The sequence below is a fragment of the Pundamilia nyererei genome, unplaced genomic scaffold (assembly GCF_000239375.1).
Source record: "Pundamilia nyererei isolate P.nyererei 1_Seehausen unplaced genomic scaffold, PunNye1.0 scaffold00473, whole genome shotgun sequence".
In the NCBI taxonomy this organism is placed as follows: Eukaryota; Metazoa; Chordata; class Actinopteri; order Cichliformes; family Cichlidae; genus Pundamilia; species Pundamilia nyererei.
In genome coordinates, this window is record NW_005187874.1 from 112000 (window position 1) to 127589 (window position 15590).

At 45.6% G+C, this 15590-nt stretch overlaps 1 protein-coding gene across 1 annotated transcript; it reads right to left on the bottom strand.

Annotated features, from left to right (window-relative positions):
* Positions 1-528: 528 nt before the first annotated feature.
* LOC102211663 (protein FAM49B-like) lies at positions 529-13746 on the bottom strand. The gene is made up of 11 exons (XM_005753867.1): positions 13400-13746; positions 6685-6758; positions 6013-6134; positions 4539-4644; positions 4135-4271; positions 3962-4039; positions 3604-3720; positions 3006-3085; positions 2793-2919; positions 2544-2614; positions 529-2459 (listed from the first exon to the last, which is right to left on the bottom strand). Exons 2-11 carry the CDS (start codon positions 6755-6757, stop codon positions 2390-2392), a joined length of 981 nt encoding a protein of 326 aa, XP_005753924.1. The 5' UTR covers position 6758; positions 13400-13746; the 3' UTR covers positions 529-2389.
* Between the last annotated feature and the right edge of the window lie 1844 nt (positions 13747-15590).

Sequence of the window (15590 nt, forward strand, 5' to 3'; positions counted from 1 at the left end):
TAAAAGTTTATTTTGTGACCCAGAAAGATTAATAAGAGTAATTTTAAAACTTAGTAGCGGCCGCCATTGTTGGAAACTGGAGTTTGGCTGGGCCGCGCTATGAATTCTGGGATATGGTGGGCCGCGAAGGACACACCCGACCCATCCTTCAAATTTGGGGAAAAGGAGGACGCATGTGTCGGCTGCATTTGGAGGAGTCCACGAATTTGGACAGCCTTCGGCGCGTCGCTGTGACGTAATCGGTCTACAAATGCGTCCTCAGGAGGACGCAGCCCATGAATTTGGACACGAGCTTTTGGCTTCATTTTTGCACAATGGGAGGAGGCGGTGTCGCGTCATCCATCTTTTATACAGTCATTGGTCCCGACTTTAGAAGGACGTCGTCATCCAGCGAACACAAAGGTCAAACCTGCTGCTTAGTGCGCCCCCCTGTGGTCTGATGAGTGACGCTGAAACCTTTGATTAGTTAACTGCTGTGTGGACGCTCCCACTCAGGACTTGATGATGACGTGAGAGACAGACGCATCATTCTTAAAAATGTAAAAAGTTTATTTTGCCAACACAGACATCATTTCAAACACTTAATGCCATACAGTCCCTGAAACGGCAGCGCTAACATACAAAGCAAAACAAGAAGCTCAAAGTTTCCAGTCAGCCGGCCCAAAGTAAAGTCCTCCTCGGTTTCCCTCGTACCTCATCCTCCTCATCATCATCATCACAGTGGTTCTTTGGTTGGCCGATACCCGCTCTCAGCCCCTCCCCTCCCCCCGACAGTTTTGTGTTAGAGGATTTCAAACCTCAACAATGTTTCAGTCTAAGCTTAACAAATGAAAAATAAATTGAGCCGAGTGTAAAGAACATACATGAAACCACAGAGAACTATTTGAAACGGTGTGTTTGGTTAAACCAGGGGACCAAATGAGGAATTAAAGCTTTTCCACCAAAGAAACTTCAACGTACCATCAAATAATTAGAACAACTCAGCACAGTCATAAAACAAGAAAACGAGAACACTGAAAAGGCTGAAACATCTCAGCTCGATGAAACTCTTCTGTAATGTTTGAGATGGCTAAACCAGTTTTGGCTGTGACGTTTTGCACCGCTGACCTCACCTCACTGCAGACATCAACAAACTACATTTCATTAAAGTTAAAAAATAAAAGTGTGAGTTGTGCAGAGCAGGACTCCACACACGGCCGTGGTGACGGGTTGGTTTTCCTGCCTGTTGGTTTTGTTTGATAAACATTTTGGAAACAACAGCAGCAGCGGTTCAAGACCCTAAAAACATACTAATGCTCATTTTATAAATGTGAGGGGGAAAAACATCCTCAGAAGAGGACAATAAAATCTGCCTCTCCAGGAGTTTCAGATGGTTTCCATAATGTTTGGATCTTGTTCCGCTGGTGTGAGAGGACTGGTGGAGAAAATAGATCCTCAAAATAACCACAGAGGGGTTTTTTTTCTTTGAGGAACGACAGCCGAGGAGTTCGATCAGATAAAAGCTGTCTTGGGTTCTTAAAAAAATTGTGATGGAAAAGAGGCCAAAGTGGTGATTGAACCACCAAAACACTTAAACAGATGGATGCTGACTGATCTGTGCTGCTTTTAAGGCGACCGAGCCGCATTCACGTCACTGAGCGTTACAGACGACCTGCTGAGCGCTCGCTCCGCAGGTTTGGAGATTTTAGTCGTGTGGTCGACTTTTTTAAGCCCTCTGACATCAAACTGCTGCGACCTCACTTTTGATTGTTTCTGTTTTATGAATGAGACCCAATCAGCTGCAGGCAGACCTCCAGGCTTTCCATGCGTCTGAAATTTTACCCACATGGCTGTCCATCATCATCATCATCGCCACTGGTGAACTTTCCTGTTTACTTCTGTTTCCTGCATTTACAACGTGAAGTCTAAAAGGCCAGAGTGACACTGTTCTCTGGCTTTTCTTACTTTCCTAGCTTCTTTGTAAACTTTGCTAATGACAGAGGTGTGGATGCGACATCATCATCAGGATGCTTTTAGGCTGGAACAAACACCTCCACCAGAGGGCGCCGATATGTTTTCTGCATGTGTGACTTTCTGTAAATTTGCACTAACCAGCAAAAGAGATTTAAGACATTAAGTCAGCTGTACTACTGCTAATGCCCACCAGGTGGCCTGTAAACCACACATGACGTGAATGCGAGTCGAGTTCATATTTAACCAATTGTTCTTGGTTTATGTCCTTTTTTCCCTTTTTTTAAAAAAATTTCTTAACAACAAAAACAGCTTTTTTTCAAAATGACAGTTTAAAACAATAATCACAGAAATATTAGATAAAGGTTTGTTCAGTAGTTCTTTTGAAATTCGGACCAAACACTGTGACCTCCCTGCAGCCTTCCAGTTTCATGTCGGGTTAATTTTGCTGCAGCATGTTTTTGATCTGCTTGGAGGTAGTCTCATCGTTCAGATGTTTGGTCGTGTACCTGCAGGGGTGAAAGGGTGGAGCTCGTTTAAAGCCTGTTTGGCTGTGCTGGTGGTTTTGATGTGTTTGTGCGGCGAGTACACACCTGAGAGCGTTCAGTAAACCCTCCACGCTGCTGGGCGGCTGCTCCTTCAGCACTCGGATGCACCCTTTCATCTGAAAAGCACCAAAAACCAAAAGTTGATTGATCCCTGCAGACACAGGCTGAGGTGTCATGCTCAGCAGATTCGTGGGAAACGACAACGGGGGTGATTTTCTTAAACTGTGAGGAGATCATTGCAGAAGTGTGCAGGGTTAATTGTAAAATTTTAAAAAGTTATGTGTGCTAACTTACATCTATATTGGAGGTCTTAACGAAGGCTCCAGCTGGGTGAACGTGGTCGTACAGGATGATGACGCCAACCATCACGCGGAGGCAGAATAACACGGTCTCCTCGCTCGCAAAGCGACTGCGATACTCCCTGCGCACAAACACACACAGTCATGAATCTGCTTCATGACAGAGAAACGGTGATCGTGGTGTGTTCAGGGACACGTCAGGACTTACGGTGTGTCCAGCATCACTTTACACACGCTGGCCATCGTGCTCAGGCAGTCTGTCGTGTTTTCGATCGGCACCTCCGGATGCTGAGCGACAAAAATCAGAATCAGTTTATCAAACTGTGTTTTCACAGTCGGTGCTGAGGCTGCCCTCTGCTGGTGGGTTATAAAATAAAAACCAGCATACAGTTCTGTGTATTAAAAAAACTGCAAATAGAAAAGTCCCGAAGTACACAGACTGAATCTCATACTGAGCCTCTGCAGCTTTATTCTTCTGTTTTAGCTCAGCCTTTAAGCCAGCTTTCACCTGATTGGCCGGCTGTTTGAACTGTTGTAGGTGGGTGGAGGCCTCAGTATGCACTCTCGCCATATGACATCATGCAGATGAACTGTGTTGGGAGCAGTTTGCAGCTCGTACACAGACCTCATTATTAGAGACTGAGATCATGTGTAATGTGAGCATCCAGGAACAGGAGACTCAGACAGGAAGTAAAGAAAAGTTCCCTCAGGTAACATTTCAGGGCGGTACTGAAGGATGTAAAACAACCTCCAGCAGTGAAGACATAGAAACCCTGAATCAGAAGTGAAAGGGTGCAGGAACTTACATCTGAGACAAACTTCGACGTGGCGTCGCTTAGCGTCTTCAGCATCGGCGTGGCGCTGGCGTAAAACAGAGACATCCGATTGGCCAGCTCGTTGTTGACGTCACTGCCTGCTTCAGACTGAAAAAGTGGCAGTTTGTAAGTTTATAAAGTGAATTTAAATCAATGTAGAAGTGAGATTTGTAAGTTTGCAGAGACCTGTGAGGTGAAGCTTCTGTTCTCTGAGACATTTACAGCCTGGGCTGCAGCCATCTTTTATATACAGGCCGTCATTTTACAGCATTCATGTGGTTTTTTATTCTCGTTCAATCATTGCAACATATTTTAGATTTTCAGATGCATTTTGGAGATGTTTGCTTACAGACAGGTTGTTGATTCGCATGCGGCTGATGGTGCGACGGTAGTAGCTAAAGTCATTCTGGATGGCGGGGTTGGTCATCTGGAGCAATCAGAAAAGGAGATGAAGAACATGAAGAGGAGGATGAGCAGTGAATAACAGAGACGAAGAGCAGAGGAGGAGGAGGGGGAGCGGACCTTGAGCTCATCGAAGCGTAGCGTGAAGTGCAGGATGTGGGCGAACTGCCGGGCCAGAGCCTGCTTCTGCTCCAGGTGCTGAGTGGGAGTGGAGCTGGAGCTGGTGAGGACGTCCAGGAGACACTGCAGGCTGGTCTCTGTGGGGAAAGCACCTCTTTGATCAGGCCGAACAGTAACCTGAGCTCAGTGTGAACGTTAGCTGCTAACATCCCTGAAACGTTTCTGCATCTGTGCGTGAGTGTGTGTGAGGTTATGAAACCAAATACATACAGAGGAGCAGCACAAACAGAAAAAGGTTATTAAAGAAGGTTATGCTTCTTCCTGCTCCTTTTGAACATTATTAGTTTGTTTTGTTTGTAATATTCAAACGTGCTGAAGCTGAAGCAGCCGTCTGTGGTTCTTACCGAGCTTCTGGGAGAACTCATAGAAGGTTTTGAGTTTTATAACCAGAGGAACGACAGCAGACCAGGCCTTCTCCTGCACGCCCTCCACACTGGGATTCTGGATCGCCTGCACACGCACACACACACACACACACACACTGTTGTTATTGTTCTTTCCTGCACGTTTCTCTGCTTTTTCACGTTGGCTGTGACCCAATCAGCTGCTTCCTGTGTCACTGTTTGACAGGGAGCGGCTGTTTGCTGCAGTGATCGCCCTCTGGTGGACGGCTCTCGCCACTTCCTGCTGACGGCGTTTACATTTACGGCTCAGCGAGTGAAAAGCACGCTCGCACTGAAACATTTGTTCCTGTTTTCTCTCGGATCGCTGACAGCACAGTCTGGCTCATGAACGCAGAAACATTTTTCTTAATCATTACCTGAAATTACTCCGCTGCTTCCTTTGTGTGGTTTTCATTCCTTTTACTTTTTAAACTTTCACTCTCATACTACAGACGGTTTTACAAAGATGTAAACAATAAAAACTGAACCTCCTGAAGTGGCGTCTTCTCATTGCTTTGTTTATGACTGTTTCCTGAATCGGATCGAATTACGTTGATGTTTGTGGTCGCTTTCATCATGTGACCTGTACAGATCAATCTGCTTTATCAGAGGAAAGTAGAACTCAGAGTAGAGACCTCATCTTCCTCATAACCATCATATTTATAACTTATATTCTCATAATTCAAATATCACAGATTCTCGGGCAGATCTGCGTCTGCCATCATCAAAGTTTGCTTTTATTGATCCTCCTCACACTGAAACATCTTTACACAGATCTGCATTTATCGACCTCTGTGACTCGTCACTGCATCCACCCTGTAAACAGTCGACTATCAAGGATGAAAATACCAAACTAAGACTGTTCACGATCTTTTTCCTGCTGGAAAGTCAAAGAGCTCCAGCAGACGGTGCGTTTACGTCCCGACATCAGCAACTTTTATTTTGGAACTTTGTTCATGGAAGACTGGATCTGATAAAAATCTCAAACCCAGACTGCAGCCCGAGTTTGTTTTTCCTCCTCTGTTGAAGTTTCGGTGACGAGAAACAAAAAGCTGGCGTGTCCACGGTGGCGTGAGGAACCGGAGCGATCGAAGAGCGACCCGTACAGGCCGGCGGCGAAGCCGTAAACGCTTCAGGGAATCTGCACGCAGATTATTTTGGATGCATGTGAGATCACGGCGATATCCACAGGAAGTGGAAATCACACCAAATCTAAAAAGAGGTTTTGATGCCTGTGTGCTCCGAGCTCTCGCTCTTTCACCTGATATGCTTTTGCATCACGTTTCTTCTCACTGCTGGAAGTGAGAAATCTTTTTTCCTGCACGATAACAGGAAGAACACTGACGCCATTTCCTGTGACATCACTCTCACGCACGGCGCTGTAATCATAACGCCCCGCGCACACGCATGTCTTCGTCTGTGTGCTCAGTCTCACCTGTCGTATCTCCTCTCCTGCCCCTTTGTACGACTGCAGGTCCTCCAGGATGACCTGAGCCTCCGTCAGTACCTGGTTCACCTTCTCCCACACGTCCGTCTCCGACTGTGAGGGCTGAGCGTCTGAAACACAAGATCAGGGTCAAAGGTCGAACTGTCTCAGGTGGACAGCTTATTTGAATGTTTCCTGACGTCACAGATCTGCACATGTGCGTCAGACTGTGGCGTTTAACCCGTTTACTAACCCAACCCGTTAACAAGAACTCGTTAATAAGATTTTTTATGTGTAAAAATATTTAATAGGAACATTTTTGTTGAACTTTGGCCTGAAAACAAAAAGCAGCACGTTGTTAATGTTGGTGACCACAAACCCAGACGGGGCAGTGACACGCTGCATCAGCAACAACGAGCTTTGATTCTGAAACACAGTCACACAAATCACTGAGCTTTTCTACACAGTCTGAATCCTTTCACTGAAGCCCCCCCACACCCACACCCACCCACCCACCCACCCGGTGACATAAAGAAACTCGAAAGCTTCATGTTGACAAAGACTTTCTGTATTTACTGTTTACTAAGTGAAAGGTGAGCTTAAAGAAAAGGTCTGAACAGCCGGACGTGAACACAGGTCTGTGTGTGTGTGTGTGTGTGTGTGTGTGTGTGTGTGTCTCACTCTCAAAGTCCAGGAAGAAGTTTCCACCGTTGTTGTCGATGTCTCTGGTTAATACCTTGATCAGGTTCCCCATGCTGTAAAAACAATCACGGCGTCAGCGAACAGATTCGGAGCTGCACACGTGCGATTCACAGAGATGCAGCCGTGCTGCAGCATTATGAAACATTCAAACACAACGACACAGGTATCGATGCATCACTGAGATTCTTTTCAAACCAGCGCACAGCTCAGTCTGTAACATGCTGGTAAGATCTTTAGCTTCATTTCCCATTTGGTGGCAAAAGAAGAAGAAGAGATCAAAGCTACTGGATGCTGTGCTTCAAAAGTAAGTTTAAGAGTCCTACACCCTTTAACGTGAAACACTGACGATACCTGATCCAAGCCAGGATATTGGTTCATGTTTCACATTTCCACCTGTGGTTTTTCTGTGTTTGCAGGCCTGCGTTTCCTCAGTGCGTCGAGTTTCACGTTCTGTCTCTCAGACTCGGAGAGGAGCCCTCCGAACTCTGTCACACCCAATCTGGGATGAATCAGAGCTTCCATTATGAAACTGCTGGAGTTCTGGTGCAGCGTGTCCCTACCAGCTTGGCTTTATTTCACAGTTTTGTAATTTATGGGGTGTTCCACAATATCTGTCAGAGCTTATGAAACCTCCAGTGTGGGGTAAGTAGAAAACTTAAGCACTGTTCAGCGGCTTTACCTGGAAACATAAACAGAAATCCTCCCGGCGTCTGAGAACTGACCCTTTAAATGGATCAGAGCTGCCTGAGTCACCAGATCAACACCAAACACAGAATGTGAGCACAGATTTAACAGTGTGAGATCAGGATTTCTTCACGTCTCTTAGATGTAGTGAGACTTTTAATTGCTTGGAAGAAACACCGGCAGAGAGCAGTGGGTGCATCTTCACCTGTTATCAGAGCTATCAGCTGGATGCTGCTACAGCCGCAGCCTTTACATGCAGCACTGAATAAGAAGACAGAACAGGATACACACGTTTCACGGTCAGAATGAAGACACGATGTGTTCGCACAATCGAAACCACTCACTGTGCGCACACTCACTGTAACAGAGGTGAAAACACTGATTTCACAGTGAAAATTCAGCCTCACACATTAAACACTGATGTTCAGCAGACAGAGACGAGTCACAGAGGAAAACATGGCCGAACAAAAAGACGGTTAAATAAAGAAATGTAATTAAACCTCTTCACGTTCACCAGGAAACTGGTGAACCACTTCAGGTTGGGGTTAGCTAGAATTTTAGCCACATGCTAACCCTAAACCAAGAAAATAGAGCTGGTTATTCTTCAGATGAAGAGTCAAACAGACACTTTGGCCTCTGATGTCAGATTCCCACTTGGTAGTATGGAGGGGTGAATGTGAACGTAGCCATAAACCTAAACCTGGTGGATGCTAACAGGTCTGTGCTAAAAGGAGCAGCTATGAAGATTAGCATCGATGCAAACATTCAGCAAAAGATCACCCTGGATGTTTGAGTCCACCAGGACTGAAGTCTGAGTCCGGAACAACGATCTTTATCCAGAAGAAGAAGAACACATGGCCCGACCTCAGTTCAATTCAGCTGTATTTATACAAATACCAAATCACAACAACAGTCGCATCAAGGAGCTTTATACTGTAAGCTAGACCCTACAATAATAACTACAGAGAAAAACCCAACAATCATATGACCCCCTATGAGCAGCACTTTGGCGACAGTGGGAAGGAAAAACTCCCTTTTAACAGGAAGAAACCTCCGGCAGAACCAGGCTCAGGGAGGGGCGGGGCCATCTGCTATGATTGGTTGGGCTGAGAGTCAGTCTGGATTACTTAAAGAGACACAAGGTCAGCCATAAACTGTATATAAAAGATGCCCATGCCCACTGTGATTGACTGATTTCAGAGTCCATGACATTAACAGTAATCAGCAGGTATCTGTGCGATGCACACGTGCAGTCTATGGATGCAGCCTGCTAACTAAGCTAGTTCACCTTAGCTTGACCCTCTCGTCCAAATATGGATACTCGGGGCTTCATTAAAACCACAGCAGCAGACAAAACATCACCGCTAAGGCTTCAAAATGTGAACTCCAACCAACAATGTGTAACGCCGGCCACATCCATCTTTTATTTACAGTCTCTCACTGAGACACAAGCTAACGTGGAGTGAAATCAGTTTTTACTCCACTGCTGCTGTTTAAAAAGGAGGACGTCACTTTGTTCACTATACATCAGTCAGAGACTCTGGGACACATTTTCTGTAATTTCAGTGTTTTTAACCGTCTCACATGTCTGACAGGCCCAGCTGACAGGCAGCATTCATGCTGAGCATTCAGATTTACTGCTGCTGATGTCACACCACATGTGAAACAAGCTGCAGGTTTTGGTTCTCTGTTCAGATGAACGACATCTGATGTTCTTGTCCAGGAGCGACAGCCTCACAGGCTGCTGGAGTTTTTAGTTTGAGTATCTGCAGAGCTGCTGCATGATTTCACTGCTGTTCCTAATAAAGTGTCTGGTGAGTGCATGTCTCCATTAGGTGGAAGTGGAACTTAAATTCTACCTCAGAGGAAACACAACAAACGGACAGTGAGTGACACAGAGTGGGTTTTACTGGAGAAACGGTGCGTTTGTGTGAAATCTGCTGCAGAGGAAACTGAAGCTTTCTGTCAGACTTTAAGTTTCAGCTGCAAACCAATTCAAACTGAAAGAAAACGTTTGCTTGCGTTGCGTTTGCGGGCTGCAAGCTGAACTGGAAGCAGCGCCTGCTTGTTGAAAACAGTCAAAAGAGGAAGTGATGAAGTCTCTGAAAGTTTGGCCTAAATTTAAAAACAGAGGAAGTAACGCAGACCGAGCAGCTCGGGTCAGGTAAGAAAGACACTGGGTGAAAATAAGAAGTCCAAGCTGCACCGATAACAGATACCCAAACCAAAACATCTATTCTGAGTTCGTCTTCTTCTGACAACGACAGAAAACCTCTTAATGTTTCATCAAGCTCACATTTAGCTGCAGAGGAAGTTTCCACAGCGCTCACATGAAACTCTGAGCATTTACGTGAACTGCTCCTCTAATCCTTGGCGATTTCCTCTTTATCTACGGCACAGCTTCAGTCGCTTAAAGCCTGCCCGTGTGCAAAGTTCAAGTTCATTTCAGCACATTCTTGCAAACTTTCTCTGCAATCACCTCTTATTATAACACCTTTGAAGCCGTCTCCTGAGCTACAAGTGTGACGGAGCACAAAGCAGCCGACACAGGAGAAAAACCTCACACACTGATGTGCTAAACGTCACATTCTCACTGAAGTCTTTCTGCAGAGTCCCAGCTGGTAAATGTACTGATCTGCTGACAGATAGACCAGAATAATACACGTGATGCATTTATAAAAGTCTTTTCTTTATTTATCCTTAATCTGAGTCTGCTGCTCTGTTAATCTCTGAGAATATTCACAAGCTGTAAAGATATCCTCGATCATGTGTCGTGCTGTGCAGAAATAAATGAGATGTCAGAGTGTGAAGCTGCTTCTCTCTGCTTGGTGTCAAACTAAAGTTCCTCTTATGCTGAATGAACTGCGGCGGGTATCAGTGATTAAGTTGAATATAAAAACCAGTCAGACGTCCTGTTTTACTTCTTTAAAGTGCTAACAACGGAGTTTTCTGTTTGGTGTTTGGTCAGTTGGGAGCTAAGTGGGTGTTTGAAGCAGCTGAGCTAAAATTAACAAATCTTCCCCTCCATTAATAACTAACCCGCTGAAATGTGATGTTGTTTTAAGGAACATGTGGTTTGCAGAAAATTCTTTATGAGGAACCGTTCATCCCGACAGTTTGAAGCAGATTCGTTAGAAATGAGTGTGCGCTTCATTTTCCCCGCCAGGTCTTTACTTCAGACTCAGAGCAGGAAACTGAGCCTGTGATGTGGGGGAAACATCACTTTCTTTCAACCAACCACCAGCGCAGACGAGTCGCCGCCCAAACAAGCTGGACAGGGCGTGCCTACTGCAAGTACTGTATATAAAAGATGGAGGGCGGCGTTCTGAGTGTTGCATCCAACCAAATCTGATTAAGATCCTACACTCAGCAACACCGAAGCTCAGACTTGGTATTCTCTCAGTGCATTAACCTCACTGCAGTTACATTAGTGGTCAGATAATCTCACTAAAGCCTCCCACAACACAAACACAGTCCAGAGGTGAAGTTCAGGAACTCGGGTCAGCTGAGGTGAAGCTAAGTTTTGGTATCAGGCGGAAAAGTTTTAACATGAGAGTCTCACTGCTGGAGCCTCCAGTGGACGTTAGAGGAATTGCGGCACGTGGCACAGAAGAACCAGTCAACGGAAACAAAACTTGACATTAAGACGTTCCAAACTGACACGCTTCACAAAATTAGCAGCTTGACCCTGATGTAGACTTTGGTAATCCTGCACAGGTTTCAGGCTCCAAGTCTGTTTGGAGCAGGTGAATAAAGCTAACACGGGGCCAAAACAGCTCAAACTCTGAGAGAAACCTTTTCAGAGCATGTGGATGTGAACCACAAACAGCGAGACTGCTGGATGTTAGAGGATGGAGGAGTTATACAAGGATGGAGGCACAGAGGCTGTTTGTGCTGATGTGAGGACAGTCTGAGGCTCTGGTTTGGCCTGAGGTACCAAAAACACTCTTTTACAGATTTTACACATTTACCATCAGAGAAAAGCATCAAACCCTTAAATCCTGACATTCAACGAGCTAAACTGAGAAAATGTTTTTCTCCTGAAAGCTTCACGACTAATTTACACTGTGCTGATAGTACCACTGTACTCGAGTACATCACTGCCTGCATTTCTCTGTCAGTTACTGTTTGCCAGCACGAAGCTCTGCCACCATCAGTCCGTGCAGCAGCCACACCGAGCTGCGATCACCTGTCGGTGACTCTCAGCTGACATGAAACACAGGAGAGCAGAAATATTCAGGCAGAAGAGAACGAAATGACGACGACTCAAATGTCGAAGCATTTGCAATAAAACGCATCTGAGGTTCAGCGTCGCTGTGCACCAACTTATTTTTGCTTGGTGGTGATTCTAATTATACTTAAGTGAAACAGCTCGAACTTCCTCCAAACTCTGCTGATGTGCACATAAACCAGATTGTTCTGGTTAAAAATGTAGTTGTTTCTGTTTGCTGCATGAGATGTTCCTCCCTGCTGGAGATTTGATCCAACATTCACTGTGAGATGGCTTCATTTAAAACGACTCAGAAAACATCATCTTACCCGCTTAAAGCAGCCGAGTTACACCAGCTGGTTTATTCAGTGTGCAGAACTGAAGTGACGTTAAAAGATATCCCAAAATAAAAGAGCTCGGCTTCAGACTACTCTAGGTCAAAATGTGCCAACCTGTGAGTTACGTCGACTCAATGTAGAGAACAACGGCTAAAGAGCTCTGAGTTAAAGACTTTACACTAAATAAAGGCCGAGTTTGTGTCTCCTCCCAGGATCGAGCGGGACATCAGTCCGTGAGGTGAAGGTGTTAACCGCTGGACCGCAGAGGCACGACAAGTCATACAAATCATGTCTAAATATTAGACACTGGTATCAACTAATGCACTTCACATCACCTAAAACCAAACGCTGAGAAGTTGGCTTCACTTAAAACATCAGTAATGTCAGCGTCGTTGAGTCATAGTTACTTATATTTACTTAAGTACTTAAGGGTCGAAAGTTACATCTGCTTAATATAGTATCAGTTAATATGACTTTCGTTTTTACAGCTGACAAAGAAACTCAAACACTGAATACAAGTAAACCTCAAACGTTTGTGTATTTTAAGTTTAAAGCAGTTTATTAAACTTTATTTCAGGACATTTTCTAATAAAATAAACTCGCTGCCTCAAAAACTGACTTAAACTCACTTTTAGAGGTGCGAGTTAAACTAGCAGGTTAGTAAATTTAGGAGAACATAAGTTGAAGCTCATCAGCTGGGACACTTTACACAGATAAGAGAGTTTATATCGTTTCATAATCTGCAGCTGGTGTTTTGGTGAAGATCAGTGGATTGAACGTGTCTGCTGTTTGATGGTTGTCGGGTTTTACGCCCGTGTTTGATAAATGAAGCTCAAACACAGCTTTAAACAGTAAGAGTTTAACTGGATTCCATCAGGATCCATAAACAGTGATGTGCAGCTGACACGGAGCTGCTGTGCAGTAAACACGGAGTCGGCCATGATGATGCTGACAGTTTCACTCATCAGTGCGCGCTTCTCCTTTCTCCTCCGCACTTTCAGAGACTCTGCTCCTCTTTCAGGGAGTCTCAGAGCTGTGAGCCCGCTTCAGGAGCTTCGTCTGCTGCGTCAAACTGTGATCACAGAGCTCCTCGCGCCGCCCGACAGTCGGGCTGACCGGAAGCAGCGCGTGCCAGCGGCTCCGGCTCTGTCTGCGTAAAAACGCGTAACCGAGCGGCTCGTTCCCCGCGGCACACACACGCCGCTTCGCCCGGAGCGCCACGGAGCTCCAGATTGGCGCTGAGGCGGATTTGAGCCGTGATCCGCGGACAGAGGCGCTGCGGCTGCAGGAAGAGGAACTTTTTTACCCTGCGGAGTTTTTCTCGGAGTCTGCGGATTGCAGGACCTGACATGTCTGATCTGAGACCAGGATCCACCCAGAGCACTGGTCGCCCCCCTCCTCCCTGCAAATCCACCACCACCCTCCCTCTCCCCACAACACGGCCCCCCTCTGCCCTCCTCACCTTCACTGATAGCTGATCGATAGCTGCGGATCGATGCCGTGCGTCCGGGCTCCGGTGTGTCCGCGGTGGTCCAGGTGTCTCCCGGCGGTCCGCCTCCTCTACATGCTGCGCGAGTGTGAACCCGGAAAACAACCGCGCGGCACTCCGTTAACTATAAAAGGAGTGATTTCCTCAGGAGGAACTGAGCGAGCAGCCAATCAGCGAGCCGTGACGGCAGCAACTGCAGCTGCAACCTCACGGTCGACCGACGGAGGCAACCCGAGCTCCGGTGCAACTAAAGCACAAAAGCAGAGCCTCGAGGCACGAGTCTGCGCACTGCTGCAGTCTCACAAACACCAGGCATCACCAGAAAGTAGCTCCACAGGTTTTATATCACAACCATCGTCACGGAGACGTCACAGCAGAGTTAAAACAACTCCAGGCTGTCAGAAGAAATCATAAAAACATCGTTTCCGTCGGTCAGCCGCGTGTTTGTGTCTCTGCTGCGCACACGAAACACTCTGCATCCATCACTCCACAAAACTTATAAAACACACAGTAACTACAGACTCGTTTATGGCATCATGTGTTTTAATCTCTGTGCTCTGATTGGTGGATTCTTGGTCAGTATTTTATTATTTTATTCTATTGTTTTTCTTCATCTTTGCTGCGCTCAACTTTGAAATGTCCACTTCCCACGTGTGGGACTAATAAAGGTTTATCTTGTCTCGATAAGAAGTCTCATTTACAATATCACAGCTGTCCTGAATATAAGCAGGCAGCAAGACGCTGATGCTGAAATCTGTCCACAAATTTCGACTGACTGTTCGGTGTGTTTGAATCTTTAAGGTGTGTTCATAGCCTGGCCACGGATCCACCAATCAGAGCATAAACAGATGAAACGTAAGAAAGAACACGTTACAGAAAGTCTAGAGGAACTATAGAAGCTATAAGTTCACAGCGTGGAGGTCTTGGTTGGTGGTGTCTGTGTGGCCTGTTCCCCTCCCACACTGCAGAGACGTGCTTGTTAGCTCAGCTGGTGAGCTGTGCAGGGTGTAGCTCGCCTTCTGCCTGTGACAGCTGGGATGGACTGATGGACGCTACATGTCAAAAAGCTCCACAAGAATCTAAGTTCATCTTTAAATAGCACAACAAGGCACCGTGGACGGTGTGGTGAAGCAACTTTTTCATAATATTCCATAAACTATATTTGAAAACTATTCACTTGGTATGTTTTTGCAAATCAAAAGTTTGCATTTTTAATCATTTTCAACTGTAACGTCCGTTTTCTTTTCTTAACCACGATTCCAGTTCCAGGGTCACGATTAGCTGGAGCCTCATAGGCTGACAGCTGGGTAACACCTGGATGCTCATTTTCACCTAAATATCATATAACCACATGCTGTGTCACATGATCCACTTTAAATGACTCTCTTTGCTTTGTGTCTCATTTAGTTTTATCCTAATTTAAACCTCATCCTCCTCTCAGTCGTCTGTAGCTCTCCTTAGCCTCTGCAGGACTTTACACTCACTCTCCTTAAACAGCAGACATTTTGCACTGTAATGCATAACAGTGACCACAGCTGACGGGCGATGAAGTGTCAGCACAGATGCCTTTTCTTTCAGTTTCACACAGTGACACAGAAATGTTCACACTTGTTGCCTTTTTAAAGTTTGGGGTGAGCTGGTGGACCCAGACTGAGAGGCAGAGGAGGAAGTTGCAAGCAAGAGGTGGCAGACGAGGAGGAAGAAGAGGAGCAGGATGAAGAAAAACACTGTTCGAACATGTTCTTGTTGATTAATGAGACTGAGAAGAGTAGGGCAAAGAGTTCAACCCACTCAGATCCTCTGTGGTCACGATAATGAAGAAGAAAAATAGCTCCTGAAAAGCAGAAAAAGCCGGAAGACTCAAGAGTGTCAATTCAGTTCTGTTCAGTTTAATTCAGCTTGATTGAATTTTATTTGTGTAACACCAAATCACAGCAGCTATTGCTTCAATGCACTTTATATTGTAAGTTAAGACCTTATAATAATAGAGAACGAGCCCCAGAGATCACATGACATCATATGAGCAAGAGTTTGGCAACAGTGGGAAGGAAAAAACCCTTTTAAAAGGAAGTAATCCCCAGCACAACACGGCTCAGGGAGGGGCGGTCATCTGCCATGACAGACATTATTCAGTACTTTGTATGTGAGGAGCAGGATTTTAAAT

Bases quoted from the DNA above. Each gene is read 5' to 3' on its own strand.
- LOC102211663 (XM_005753867.1), bottom strand. From the start codon at position 6,757: ATGGGGAACCTGATCAAGGTATTAACCAGAGACATCGACAACAACGGT. The intron at 6,135-6,684 runs GTGAGACACACA...CTTGTGTTTCAG, and splicing joins CTTCTTCCTGGACTTTGAGA to ACGCTCAGCCCTCACAGTCG. The intron at 4,272-4,538 runs GTAAGAACCACA...CTTTCCCCACAG, and splicing joins TGAGTTCTCCCAGAAGCTCG to AGACCAGCCTGCAGTGTCTC.